Source organism: Vidua chalybeata, chromosome 11 (assembly GCF_026979565.1).
Source record: "Vidua chalybeata isolate OUT-0048 chromosome 11, bVidCha1 merged haplotype, whole genome shotgun sequence".
NCBI lineage: Eukaryota > Metazoa > Chordata > Aves > Passeriformes > Viduidae > Vidua > Vidua chalybeata.
The window spans coordinates 14,281,045-14,295,084 of NC_071540.1; the positions used below are offsets into that span (position 1 = coordinate 14,281,045).

At 55.5% G+C, this 14,040-nt stretch overlaps 2 protein-coding genes across 6 annotated transcripts; one reads left to right on the forward strand and one right to left on the reverse strand.

Moving 5' to 3' along the window:
• Window positions 1-577: 577 nt before the first annotated feature.
• Window positions 578-6,234, reverse strand: LOC128793723 (C-factor-like). Of its 3 annotated transcripts, none has more exons than XM_053953108.1 (7): window positions 6,032-6,234; window positions 2,493-2,811; window positions 2,128-2,179; window positions 1,738-1,925; window positions 1,311-1,469; window positions 1,092-1,211; window positions 578-783 (listed from the first exon to the last, which is right to left on the reverse strand). In XM_053953108.1, the coding sequence occupies exons 2-7, from the start codon at window positions 2,637-2,639 to the stop codon at window positions 670-672; spliced, it is 780 nt and encodes a 259-aa protein (XP_053809083.1). In that variant the 5' UTR covers window positions 2,640-2,811; window positions 6,032-6,234; the 3' UTR covers window positions 578-669. The 3 variants fall into 3 exon arrangements, with proteins under 3 accessions (XP_053809083.1, XP_053809082.1, XP_053809080.1); XM_053953107.1 differs by having other exon boundaries at window positions 2,493-2,815; XM_053953105.1 differs by lacking the exon at window positions 6,032-6,234 and adding an exon at window positions 4,443-6,004 and having other exon boundaries at window positions 2,493-4,266.
• A 61-nt stretch (window positions 6,235-6,295) lies between these two features.
• ACD (ACD shelterin complex subunit and telomerase recruitment factor) lies at window positions 6,296-13,956 on the forward strand. 3 transcript variants are annotated; one of them, XM_053952665.1, is made up of 15 exons: window positions 6,296-6,357; window positions 6,987-7,116; window positions 7,349-7,473; window positions 8,039-8,129; window positions 8,652-8,731; window positions 8,927-8,971; window positions 9,501-9,535; window positions 9,921-10,084; window positions 10,289-10,394; window positions 10,516-10,596; window positions 10,993-11,124; window positions 11,655-11,753; window positions 11,976-12,688; window positions 13,147-13,220; window positions 13,389-13,956. In XM_053952665.1, the coding sequence occupies exons 1-15, from the start codon at window positions 6,299-6,301 to the stop codon at window positions 13,447-13,449; spliced, it is 1,995 nt and encodes a 664-aa protein (XP_053808640.1). In that variant the 5' UTR covers window positions 6,296-6,298; the 3' UTR covers window positions 13,450-13,956. The 3 variants fall into 3 exon arrangements, with proteins under 3 accessions (XP_053808640.1, XP_053808641.1, XP_053808642.1); XM_053952666.1 differs by having other exon boundaries at window positions 10,292-10,394; XM_053952667.1 differs by lacking the exon at window positions 10,993-11,124.
• Window positions 13,957-14,040: the final 84 nt, after the last annotated feature.

The window sequence follows — 14,040 nt, forward strand, 5'->3', positions numbered from 1 at the left end:
GGCTCACCACTCTGCATAGTCACCCTGCTCACCCTCAGCCCTCCCCACACTGCCGGGGAGAGGGAATCGGCTTGGGAAACAGCTTCTCTTTCCTTTCCCACACCATGTGTTCCCTGTGGTCCCCCTGTACCCCTCACCTCTGTAAACTCTGCCAGCTGATGCCTCTCTGCTCTGTCTCCACACCCAGTCTCAAACCCCCTGTCTGAGCGCAGGGCAGGATCCCTGAGCTCTGCCCGAGCTCTGTGTGTCCCTCTGTCCCACCTGTGACCAGGCACCCCCCAGCTGAGGGGAGAGGGCAGCTGCTCCCTGTGACCCCCAGCCCCTCAGGCAGCTCAGCCTGGGCAGGGGAAAGCCAGTCCTGCAGGGGCTCAGAAGATCTCTCTCCTCTCAGGAGAAGGGCCCTGCTCCAGCAGGGAGCACAGTGCAGTCACAGTGCCATGGGACCTGCTGGTTGTAACTCAGGGGGATGCCAGTGACAGCCGTGGGCTGGGGGCAGCTGTGGGCACCACCAATCCCCAGTGGAGGAGTGGGATATCTGCAAAGGGCCACCCCATGAGCTGGCACTGCACAACAGAGCTGGGGGTCTCAGCAGGAGTTTATTGAGGATGTGGGGGAGGTGGGAGCAGTGCCAAAGGTAGCTCTTGGCTGCCAGGATCCTGAAGTGGCGTCTCACCAGGGTATGACGTTCCCTTCCCAGTCCAGGAAGGCGCCGGTGTCCTTCTCAGAGAGGGAGGAGAGGACCTTCAGCATCCCTTGCACGCTGTCATCCACTGTCACAGGGGGCTGTGGGGCAGAGGAGGAGATGCAGCCCATGCCCAAGGCCTGGCTGAGGGCCCTGGAGCAGCTGGAGCCAGGGGAAAGAGCTGTTCCAGGGCAAAGGGAAAGCTGAGAACCCCAGGGGGAGGGACTGAGACGAGAACTGAGGGGATGGGGACAGCCAGCACCCAGCAGCCAGGACCAGGACAGGGGGAGATGCCCCAGCAGGGATTGGGCAGGCAGGGAAGTCGTGGGCAGAGGCTCAGGACAGCAACTCCCACCCATGTAAAGTCAGCACAGGAGCTCTGATGGACCCGCCCCGGAGGAATTCCTACCGTGTGCCCGGCAGAGCTGCCCATGTCAGTTTGCACCCAGCCGGGGTGGAGAGCGATGCAGAGGATGCCGTGCTCCTTGTACGCCAGGGACTGGCACCTGCTCAGCATGTTCAGAGCAGCCTGTGGGGAGACAGTGCAGGGACGGTGGTGGGAGGGGAAGGGGGGCTGCAAGGGGACCTGCAGCTGGGCAGGGCAGGGGAAGCAAAGGTGTGACAGTACCTTGCTGCAGCGGTACGAGGTGATTTGTATCAACTCCCAGTCAAAGGAAGAAGTGATGGAGCCGCCAATGCTGGACATGTTGACGATGGCAGCCTTGCTGCAGCTCAGCCCTGAGCCTGGGCTCCCCTGGGCAGCCTTCTTCAGCAAGGGCAGAAATGCCTGCAAGGAGACAGAGGGGACAGGAGCGCACATGGACATGGCACAGGGCAGGGGAGAAGCTCCTTCCACAGTGGCAACACTGACACCAGCACTGAGGCATCCTCCCTCCTCTTTCCTGCCAGGCCCCAGTTCCTGAGCTCCAGCCCATGGCTCCCTGAGCTTCTCATTAACTGAGAGCCCATTGGTAACCAAAGTGGAGGCAGGATCCCCTCCCACCAGCCCTTCTTCATACTCCCCCAGGACAGCCCAACTTGGGTGAGGGTCTCACCTGGCCCATCAGCAGGGGTCCAACCGTGTTGGTGGTGTAAATCTCCCTCATGTCCTCTAATGTTTCAGTATCAAGTGTGTTCAGCTTCACAATTCCAGCATTGTTGATGAGGAGGTTCAGCCCGGAGCCCCCCAGGTGCTCCCCAACCTTGGCTGCAGCTGCCTTGATGCTGGTGGGCTCAGCGACTTCTGCAGAGCCAACACAGGGAGGTCAGAGCCTGCGTCCCCATGGTGGAGTCCCCTCTGTTCCCCCGGGGTGGCAGTGCCCGATGGCCCCCAGGCACCAGCCCCTTGGCACAGCTCCCTCCCAGCACGGGGCTCCTGGGGTGTGCCCAGCCTGGGCACTTGCCAGAGGAGCTGGGGCAAAGGCTCCGCACCTCGGGGCACCTACCGAGCGGGATGATGATGACGTTGGAGTGCTTGGAGGCCAAATTCTGTAACTCCTGAAAGAGAGGGCACTGTGTAGGCATGGAGAGGCTGGAGGGGCTGTGCAGAGGCTCAGCCTTTCTCAGGCAAAGCCCATGCCACTCCATCTCTGTCCCTGCATCAATTTGTGTCCAACACCTGCTCCAGCTGCCACATCAGTGGGGCTCTGTGCCTTCTATACATGCCTTGTGCCATTTTCCCCTCCACGTATCCCATGCACAACTGGTCCTATGGTGTCCCAAGCCAGCTGATTGTGCTTTGGGTGCCCGACTGCAGCTCCAGCCCTTGCAAACACCATTCCTGATCCAGTCTCCCTCTGCCCAGTCTCACCTGTGCTCTCTGTCCCTTGGGGTCCCGACAGCTTGCAAAGATCCACTGTGGTGGGTTTGGCATCCTCAGGAAATGCTGGACGAGCCCCAGGCCGATGCCTCGGTTGGCTCCAGTCACCAGAAGGGAGCGGACGTGGAGCCCTGCCATGCTGCCCTGGCTGTGGCTGCACTGCTCTCGCCTGGACTCTGCCAGTGCCTTTTGCTACTTGGTTATCTCACATGTTCCCATGAGGACTTGCATCAGCTCGTGGCTCTCAGAAATTCTCTGCCTGCACCTCAATCTCTTGGCTCTGGTCCATACCCATGATCCACTTTTCCTGCTGGCTGTGGAATGATGCAAAGGGAGCCAAGTGTCCTGCCCAGGCAGGGAATGCCCTGGGCTAGGTGTCTAGAGTGCTGCTTTATGTACCTTCCCTGCTCTACCAAACCTGAGCCTTTTGGTTTTCAGGGCCAGCACTATCCCTGTCCTTGCAGTGCGACACTCTCTCCCACCACCTCCCTCCCTCTTGGGATCCCAGGCCTGTCCCTCCCCTTGCCCAAGGTCAGGCAGGCGAGGCTGGACTCGCTGACTCTGCACAGTGCAGTTTGTTGGCCTTAGTTCATGCAATGCCAGGGTTGGGGATGGAGCAGTCAGGACAGGTGAATGTCCCTTGAGGACTTGAGGATGGAGCAGCCAGGACAGACAAGTGTTCCTTGGCCACAAGAACAGCCTGAGAAACCTAGAAACCCCCCAGGACCACTGGGAAAAATCCTCCAGGGCTGACCAGAATGACCCCTTTCCTCAGAGTCTGCTCTAAGAGCACCTATAATATTAAAGTGTGATAGAAGGATAATCCCTGCCCCATTCCTGGAAGCATTCATGGATAGGCTGCATGGGCTTCTAAGCAACCTGGTCTAGTGTAAGGCATCCCTACTTGTTCAGGGGGGTTGGAACTAGAAGGTCTTTAACATCCTTTCCAGCCCAAACTATGGCTCTGTGATCCTATGATAAAATTCAGTTTTGCCCCTGGGTGTGCCTTTGGTGTGGCTGGGAGCCAGGGCCGTGCCCAGGCACACACACTGCAGGTCAATATCCAGCCCCAGGGTGGCCCAGGTACTCCCCAGCTCTTTCCTGCAGTAGAGACTGAACCAACTGATGGACTGAACTCCCAGGGAAGCATCTGACTGCTGGATTCAGGAGCTTTGGGACAGGTCTGAGGATCACTGAATCATAGAATCACCCCCAGGAGCTCCTTTTGCACCTAAAACCAATGGAGAACCATGACCTGCATGTTTCCAAGTGTCCCCACCCTGTAGGGAGGGTCTGGGGATCTGATGGATGATGGATGGATTGTACTTGGTGGTCTTAGTGGTCTTTTCCTGTCTAAATGATTCTCTGACTCTATGATCCCATAGCCTCTCCACCTGGTTCCTGCTGCAGCACCACTTAAACTGCACAGACCATTTGCAACAGTGGAATATACACATTTAAGATAGTTCAGAGATGTTGTGTAGGTAGTTTAAAGTAATTAATAACCACTTATATGGGATGTGATTGGGCAGGACTAGGGGACATAAGCTTGTGGAATCTCTCCTGCTCCAGCTGGAGATGCTGCTCCAAGATCCTTTGCAACTGGACAATGATGAGCTGTCATGTTCAGGAGATCTGATCCTTCATCCAAATAAATCAGCTTTTGTCAGTAAGAGCAAACCCTGCTGCCTTCTCTTCTGTGTGTGTGGTGAGTTGACCCTGGCTGGATGCCTCACATCCACCAAAGCCACTCTATCACTACTCTCTGGAAGGGGACAGAAAAATTGTAACAAAGGTTCATGAGTTGAGATAAGGTCCAGGAGAGATCACTCACCAAATACCATCACAGGCAAAACAGACTCATAGTGGGGATATTAACTGAATTTGTTGCTAACAAAATCAGAGCAGGATAATGAGAAGTAAGATAAATCTTAAAAATACCTTTCCTCCACCACTCCCTTCTTCCCAGCTCTACCTCCTCCTGCTCAGCAGTGCAGGGAGGCAGGGAATGGGGGTTTTGGTCAGTTCATCACATGTTTTCCCTGCTGTGACTCAGGGAGAAGAGTTGGAGTCCTTCCCCTGCTCCAGCATGGGGTCCCTCCCATGGGAGACAGCTCTCCATGAACTTCTCCAACGTGAGTCCATCTCCTGGGCAACAGTTCTCCACAAACTGCTGCAACATGGATCACTCTTCCATGGGGTGCAGTCCTTCAGGCACAGCTTGCCCCAGCTTGGGCCCTCCATAGGGTCACAAGTCCTGCTGGGAAAACTGCTTTAGCATGAGCTCTTCTCTCCACGGGTCTGCAGGTTCCTGCCAGGACCTGCTCCAGCACAGGCATCCCATGGGTTCACAGCCTCTTCTCAGGAATCCACCTGCTCCAGCATGGGCTCCCCCTGGGACTGCAGGTGGATCTCTGCATTCCCATGCCCTCCATGGGCTTCGAGGGCACAGCTGGCTCACCATGGGCTGCATGAGAATCTCAGCTCCACTGCCTGGAGCACCTCCTCCCCCTCCTTCTGCACTGACCTTGGTGTCTGCTGAGCTATTCCCCTCACGTATTCTCACTCAACTCTTCTCTGGCTGCAATTGCATCTGCACAATAACTTTTTTGTTTTCTTCTTAAATACGTTATCACAGAGGCGTTACCACTGTGGCTGAAGGGTTTGGCCTTGGCCAGCAACTCGTCTGTCCTGGAGCTGTCTGCCACTGGCTCTGCTGGACATGGAGGAGCCTCCTGCTATCTTCCCACAGAAGCCACCCCAGACCCCCCGACCCCGACCAAAACCTGGCCATGCAAACAAACACAGGGTGACAATTACATCCATCTTGTCGTGCCATTTCACTGCCCTCCCTGTCAGCCCACTGATGGAACCAGAGCCTCTGGCACGGGGATGAACGGCACTGACTGCCCCAAGTCACAACTGAACGGGGTGAGGGGAGGAATTTGCCATCCCTTCAGCCAGAACATTTCCCAGGCTGCTTGACAGATTTGACCTAGAGGCTTTAATGCCTTAAGATGAGATAAAGGATGGGCAAGGCTGTTGTGGCAGGATGCTTCTTCCCAAGGGCAAGCATCTGGGGAACCCCTGGGATTACCTGGAGCCAAAACTAAAGGAAAGAACATAAAAACAAGGTATATTTCCAGGGATGGTTTGGCATCGTGTGTGAACCATTTAATGGGAAACTGTACTACAGAGCTGGCCAAAACATGGGGAATCCTGGAACGACTGGGGCTGGAAGGGACCTGCTGTTCCAACACCCCGCCATGGGCAGGGTCACCTTCCCTTAGGCTCAGAGCCCCATCCAACCTGGCCTTGAACATTTCCAGGGATGGAGCAGCCTCAGCTTCTCTGGGCAACCTGTGCCAGGGCCTCACCCCACTAGCAGGGAAGAATTTCCTCCTCGTATCTAATCTAAACCTGCCTCTTTTTTTTTTTTTTTTCCCAGTTGAAGTCATTCCCCCTTATGCTATCACTCCAGGGCGACGTCCAAAGTCCCTCTCCAGCTCTCCTGTAACCTCTCTACGTACTGCAAATGGCTCCAGCATCTCCCCAGATCCTTCTCTTCTACAAGGGGACACGTACACCCAGGAAAAGCGCCGGGGTTGGGCACAGGGATAGTGCGGGGCGTCAGGATGGAGCCTGGGGTGCGATGGAGGGCCGGGGAGGGGATGAGAGGGTCGGGAGCGGGGCCCGACCCCCGCGCCGGCGGTACCGGGCCCGGCCGGGCCCCTCCGCCCGCCCCGCCCCGGAAGTGGCGCTGCCGGGCCCCGCTTCCTGTTCCGGGCCGCGCGGCCATGGCGGCGGCGGCCGCTCCGCCGGGCGGGGCGAGCCCGGGGCTGGCGGCGGGGGAGCGGTGAGGGGGGCCGGGAGGGGGCTCAGCCCTGCCTGCCCTGAGCCCCTGCCTGCCCTCATCCTTTGCCTGTTCTCAGCCCCTGCCTGCCCTCATCCCCTCCTGCCCTCAGCCCCTGCCTGCCCTCATCCTTTGCCTATTCTCAGCCCCTGCCTGCCCTCATCCTTTGCCTGTTCTCATCCCCTGCCTGCCCTCATCCTTTGCCTATTCTCAGCCCCTGCCTGTCCCGCAGCCCCTGCCTGTCCCCAGTTCTTATCCCTTTCACAGTTCAGTCAGTTATAGTTAAGATTGGTCCCAGGAAATTAGTTATTGGGTGATAATAAACAATATGGAAAGAGGTAGAAATAAATGTCCTCTCCTGTGTGGGAGACTTGCAGAAGGCCAGGCACACTCCAGAGCTGTGGGTGTCCCCCTCCACTGTCCACGCAGGATGCAGCAGGACCTGTGTGCCCCCAGCAGCATGGCTTCCTCAGCACAAAGCCCTTAGGGTGGGCCCTTGCACCCAGAGAAGTGGATGCACTTGGGTGGATTTGAGCAATCTCCTGGGTTTGTGGCTGTGCTTGGGGTGCAGAACCCTTCCCAGCATGATGGAGCACTGCTTATGGCTTGGTGTCTTGTCTCTTCTCATGTAGTCTTGTGTGTGCAGACAAGAATGTGGCTTCTCCCAAAGTCTACATCCTGCAGCCATGGATTGCTGACCTCTTGGTGAATTACGAGCAACTGGATGAGCGTGAGAATTTCCTGGTTGGGCAGGTGGTGAGGGTAAGTACCCAGAGGGACTGTCCCAAAGTGCTCCAACAGCCTTTGAAATCTGAATTCTGGGAGGTGCGCAGTGCATGTGCAGCTCTTCCTCCTCAATGTCTCTGATTTTTTTTTTTTTTTTTTGAGGAGGAAGAGCTTGGTGTCGTGACCGCCTTCCTGTGAAACTTGTTCCAGGTCTACAAATAAGAGTTTGTTTTTTTTTTTTTTTTTTCCTTCTCCAATCTCTTGGCAGGTCTTGAGTGACTCAAGTGCTGCTGGCCAGCCTGGGGACCTCCAGGACGCTGTGGTGCAGGTCTCTGACGGATCCTGCTTCATCCGTGTGGTCATTACAGCCGAAGCTCTGCAGGCAGAGGAAAAGTGCGTTCCACCGTGACTTGGCGTGGCTGGGACAGCAGTTCTCCACAGCTGCTGTGAGGAGCTGGGGCTCCTGCCTGGCCTTGTTTCAGGTTGTGTTAAGCTAAAGCAACCTCAGGGTGGGAATTTGGTGTGGAAGAGCTGCTAAGAGAAGAAAGCTGGAATGCCCTAGCTCCAGTGTCTGCTGGTTGGGATGGGCAGGGATCCATGGCAGAAGCTGTGATGCCATTAGAAAGGACTGTAGAGCCCTTGGGTTTTGTGGATGGAGCCAGATCATTAACCATGGTAGCCTGGGCTGCTCCTTCAGTGCTTTCCTCCATTTCCCCATTTGAACACTCTTAAGCTATTGGGGTGCTGGTAGCAGAGAGCCAAGGATGAGCAGCAGGAAGAAGCTGATCTTGGGCAGGAATTACTAAGGAGTAAGGAGCCCTTGGTGCCTGCTGCTCATGCTGAGACATGTCCCAGAATGGCCCGGTGTGGTTGGCAGGGCTCTGGTGGGAGCCCCACTGTGTGTCAGGGGGAGTCCAGCTCTGTTCTTCAAGGCACTCCTGCTCTGCTCCTTTTCCAGCGCCCACCTGCAGCTCAGGCTGTCCAGCCTTAATTGCAGAATTATCGTCCTGCAGAAGTACACGGTGTGTTTTCAGGACGAGGCCAGACTGGTGAGTGCTCTGAGGAGTGGAAGCAGCCTGTTCCTTTACCGTGCTGTGCTTCCTGCACTCTTGCCTGCTTCCAGCTGCTCCCAGGAACTGAAGGCAGGTGATGGGTGGCCTTTCATTTTCATCTGCAGCTCCTGCGCAGAAGGTGACCTGGGCAGGGATGAGCCCTTGTTGGGGATGGGGTGCATCTTTCCCAGGGTCACCTGGCTGTCACCTCTGCCTTTTGGGCAGCAGCAGAAGGCCTGCATGGGCTGGTGGCAGAGCAGCCCACTGTCCCCTTGCAGTGGTTCAGAGGTGTCCCCACAGACTCCCCTGGGCTGGCCCACCCTGGCGTGTGGCTCTTGCAGAGCCATCAGCTGACACAGGAGGATACAAACTCCCCTTTGAAGGGGGCTGTCCTTATTGAGGGGACCTGAAGGGTTGGTGGCAGAGCTGGCGTGGGTGTGGGAGTGCTGGCTGGCCCCAGGGAAGGCAGGGGCAGTGGTGGGACTCAGAGGTGCCTTACAGGCTCTTTCCTCCCCACAGGAGGACTGCGAGTTTTACCTCACGGCCCAGCAGTTCATCGTGCTGCCCATGCAGAGGCAGAGGATGGAATCATCCGACGGGTATGGCCCATGGGATGGGTGGGTGGGGGCTGTGCTCAGGGGGACTTCATCCTCCCCACAGCAGCACTGACCCTGGGAGTCCTGATGTGACCTGCTTGTGGCAATCCCTTTTGAAGGAGGGATTGTCTCCAAGGCAAGGGAGAAGGGAGATGGGGGTTTGGAGGGAATCAGTAACTGGCTTCTCTCTTGCTGCAGGAACCAGGACCCCTCTGTGGTGAAGAAGATAAAGGAGCTCTGGCTGTGAGTATGGGGCTGAGGGATGTATCCAGATACTCTGATGTGTGCAGCCTCAGACTGGGGTTAGAGCAGGCTGGCAAGGGCTGGCACAGGTTATGGCAGCTCCTGGTTAACCTGTGTGACTCCTTGCCCTGGAATGTGACAGAGTTGAATAGACTGTGAAAAATGAAATTGTGGTGGCACATTGCCAACCTTTTCCTCTGAGCTAGGAGGAAACACCTGTGGGGAGCTTGTTCCTGCCAGTGGTGGGCAGCACAGCTGCGTGGGTGAGCCCTGCACAGCTCATTCTTCATCCTTGGAGATCCAATACTGGAGATCCTCAGGGCCTTCAATCAGTCCATCTCCAGGGGTGAGGCTTCCTGATGGCTATTCCTGGTGTACTGAGCATGTGGCCAATGGCCAGATCAGCACCCAGTGGTGGATCCACTACTTTCACAAGCTGCTTCTTCCAATCCAGGGTGCTTGATCTGTGACCAAGAACTGTGTATGTCCCAGCCCTAACCTGGCTTTGTCTTCTCCTTGGTCATTACAGGAGGAATCTTGCTGTGAGGAATGCTCCCAGCTCAGGTAAAGGGTTGTGGGGGGGCATGCAATGTTCTGACTGCCTGGGGGAGCCCTTGGGTTTCCTCAGCTTGGTCCATGTTAGGCAGAGGTAGCACAAACCTGGTCAGATCTCACAAGTGTACATTGCTAAACCCAAAGCAGGAAGAGATAATGCTGACAGCTAAAGCAGAGTGGGACATTAAATGCCTGTGCTCATGCTCCTGGTCCAGAATTTGTGAAGAAAGGAGAGACAGTTTCTAGAAGCAAAGGAAATGCAGAATTGTGGGTGTTACCACAGGTTTCAGTGTCATGACAATCGCCAAGTCATGCAGCAGTGTAAAAGTGTTTGCAAGTGAGGCTTGCCTGAGTTCAGCTGTCTTCCACTGATGTCTGTGCATTCTTGCCCTAGAGCCCTCTGTCTCTCAGCTGATTGATGCCATAGGACAGAACCAGCTGGAGATTTTGAAGGAAAATGCCGAGGAATGCTTGGATTTATGGAAATCAAAGGAGAAGCCAGTGACAGTGGAGGACGAGGTTCCCATCACCCAGTGGGAGGCAGAGCGCAAGAAGGAGGTCAGTCTGTCTGTTGGGACCAGCTGAGACAGGGCTGTGACAGCCTGGGGGGCTCTGGTGAGTGGGAGAAGGAAGGGAAAGAACAGTGGGTAGAGCTGGAGGTTTACTGGGGAGGGAGATGGTGTTGGGTTGGCAGGTACAGGTGGACTCCTGCATCTGGAGAGGGACTGCCCAGCAAAAACCTTGTTGCATGTCTCATTTCAGCAGGGTGAGGACGTTTTCACGGTCCCAGTCAGTGCCCTGGTGATCCCTCCTGAGGAGGAGGCAGTTGTTTGTGATTCTTCTGAGGCAGCATCTGCAGGGTACACAGGTAGGCAGTGCAGCACCCAGGCATGTGAAATTAGGGGCTCCCTAGGGTGGGGAGAAGAGTTTCCTTGCTCTGGATGTGCTTCATGCTGGGGATATGACCAACAGTGTCCCTTTCATTGCAGATACAAGCCAAGCAGCTCCTGGAAAGAGTAGTGATGACAGGACAGTGCCAGGGGACCTGAGTGTTGTATCTCAAATCAGCTGTGAGTAGCAGAATCTCCAGATCCTGGAATGATTTGTTTTGGAAGGGACCTTAAAGAATATCTAGACCCATGAGCAGGGACACATTGCACTAGACCAGGTTGCTCTAAGCCCTGTCCAGCTTAGCCTTGAACACCTTCCAGGGCTGGGGCAGCCACAACTTCACTGGGCAACCTGTGCCAGGGCCTCCCCACCCTCACAGCGAAGAATTGCTTAAAAATATCTAGTCTAACCCTGCCCTCTGTCAATGTGAAGCCATTCCCCTTTGGCCTGGCACTCCATGGCCTTGTCTAAAATCCTTCTCCAGCCCTCTTGGAGCCTCTTTAGATACTGGAAGGTTCTTGAAGGTCTCCCTGGAGCTTTCAATTCTCCAAGCTGAATAACCCCAACTCTCTCAGTCTGTCTCCATAGCAGAGGTGCTCCAGCCCTTGGATCATCCTCATGGCCTCCTATGAACGCTCCAGATCCCATCCAGCCTTTAGTTTCCTCTACAGTTGGCTCAGCCCATCTCCTTGGATTGAGTGGAGGAGGTACTGGTGTGGCCAGGTCTTTGGGAGACCTTGAGCAGGCAAGGGATGGTCCCAATCCTCAAGCTTCTTGAAGCTGCAGCTTTGGTGTAATGTGGGAGCACAAGAAGCCATTTTGATGCCATCACTAAGCATGAGTCTCCTGCCCTGGTGTGGGCTCCTCACTGGCTCTGGCTCAGCACCACGATGGGTTTGTGTCACCTTACTTGGCTTGGTGTCACCAAGCTTTGCTGCAGAATTACCTGCAAATTCTGTGTAGAGGAGGAGCTGAAGGGAAGAACTGTCCTGGACAGTGCAGGGTGTAGGACAAGGCCTTCTTCATACTTGCCTGCTCTCTGGGCAGTGTCTGCCTTTCCACTGCCTGCCCTATGAGACCTTGGAAAGGGTCTCACTGGAATACACCACATTTTGGGCTGGAAAGGGCTGCAGAGCTCCCCTCAAGAGCTGTCTCTTGAGACCTTGTGCACAGGGAACACAGGGAACAGGCAGCTGCTTTCTTTGCCAAAATCAATCCTCCGACTTCTTCACTGCAGGTGCCACATCACCGACCTTGTCAGACAGCCTGGAGGGATCCCTGGACAACCCCTGGAACAGGATGCCCTCATTGTCTTTGACCCCGAGCTCTTCAGATGGTGAGTCCCCATGTCCCAGGGCATCCAGCCTGCCTTCCTGGCAGGAGACAGCTCCTCTCTTCTCAACGGGTGTAGCTCACCCTGGATGCTGGCGTGACTTCCCCTGGCCATAAAGCAGTGCTGTGGTGTTCCCATAGCCCTGGACCGGCATCATTCCAGCCCTGACATTCTTCCTGTGTGCCAGGGCCCTGCTCACATTGATGATGCTTTTCCTTTTACTAGAGAAGACCTTTCAACCTGACCCTTCCCTGAAGACCCAAAAGGATGTGGCTGCTGACAGCAACACCACCGACCTGTTGGAAGTGTGTAGCCAGAGCTCTCCCAAGGGCTCGCCCCGGGCAGGGCCAGCACAGACCTCCTCTCTGTCCCTGCTGCACTGCTACAGCAATCCCAGTCCGGCGGAGATCAGCACCAGTGAGGCGGCACCAGCTGCGGAGGCAGCCCGGGGTGCCCTGTGTGCTGATCAAGGCCAGCAGGGATCCAGGGGCTCTCAGGCCACCCTGCCCACTCTTTCTCCAGTTTTTCCAGTCTTGCCCAGCAGCAGCTTGCAATCGCCACCTGGCAGGATTCCTCACAGGGAGCAGGCCTGCTCCAGTGGCACAGCTTCCTCTACAGATGTGTTGAAGCCTGGACTGGCTCACGCCAGGACAAAGGGAGGAGAGACTGTGGGTGCCAAGAGGAAGCTGGTGGAGGAAGATGAGCCCAGTGGGCAGCAGCATCTCCCAGGCACTTCAAAGGGCAGGGGGAGAGGCAGAGGCAAGAGCTCATGGGGTGCAAAGAAGAGGAAAAAGGAGACAAGACTGCGGCATAGAAAGAAGCTTGAGGAGGAAGAGGAGGAGGAGGAGGAAATGGAGAAGGAGGAGGAGGAAGAGCAAGCATCCCCCGCAAGAGCTGGGCCCAGCTCCAGGCTGGAGCAGTGCACAGCTCCAGAGCCGGTAAATATGAAGCAGCTGATGAGGTTCCTGAGGGCTGGGGGTGCCTGGGGAGGCTCTCTGTGCCCACACCACTGTTGCCCATCCCCAGGATCTTTCCTCAGCAGGCTAGTGGAAATGGGAAGTTGAATGCAGGTGTCAGTGTAGATGGTGGAGGATCTGGGGACCCTGAGGGAATCATGAGGGAATCATGTAATCACTTAGGCTGGAAAAGAGCTCCTGAGATGGAAGTCTAACCATTCCCCAGCACTGCCAAGCCCACCACTGAGCCATAGCCCCAGATGCCATATCCACAGGCCTTTAAATCCCTCCAGGGATGGTGAAGATGTTGTTTAGCCTGAGCTAAACAATTGGGTAGGAAAAAATTGCTGGAGCATCTTCTGAGCTATCTGGGTAAAAGAAGATCAAAAGGGTGCTGTGGCTGGAGCAGACCCATCCCACCCTCCCCTTTGCTTTTGTAGTTCGTGGAGAGACCACTCCAGTACCAGTACGAGGCACCGAGTCCTGAGCTCTGCCAGCAGGTACAATCTATCAGGTCAGTGCCATATCAGCCATGGACTCGTGGCTGTCCCTTGTTCCTGCAGTGGGACTCTCATACCTATAGTGAGTCCCCAGCCTCTGCCCTACCCCTTGTCACCAGCTGCCCCAGTGGTATGTCCACACCTGGGTTTCTTACCCTGGCTCCTCCTGTCTGGTTTCTCAGGATCTCAAAGGCAATGCTGAAGTGGGCATGCTGGATACTGACTGAGGAGGAGGACTCCTGAGCCCAGCCCATCTTTCATTCCTTTGTTTCTTCAATGGGTCTGTCAGAACACTGGGAAAGTGGCTGGGGGAGGGATGTGGGGATACCAGAAGCTCTGTAACCAAGTGGGCTGGCCTGGCTTCAGGGACCCTGGTTCCAGGGCTGCTGGCATATGACCTGTTGAAAGCCGATACCCTCAGTGCCAAGAGGGGAGAAAAGCATTCATTCAGGCATGCCTATATATGAGACAGCAACCCTCTCCCACCTCTTCATCCTTTTCAAATGCCTTGTCACCAAGAGGTGACCCAGTGCCACCATAGCAGCAATGGCAGAGGCCCCACAAGCTGATCCTGCTCCAAAGGTACCCCAGGAGCTTGGATGGTTTATTGAATAAGTTTAGGTAGGGTCCTGCACTGTTTATTACAAAAAATATCCTGCAGGGTTATGCTGTAGAAATTAAAAATTGTATATTTTTTAAATACACAGCTCTTGTATTAAAAAAAAAAAAGAAAAAAAAAAAACAAAACAAGCATCTTGCTTCGTCGTAAACATCCGTGTAAGGAATGCGTTTGGTCCGGAGCAGAGGGCAACACAGGAGAAAGCCACTGGGGTG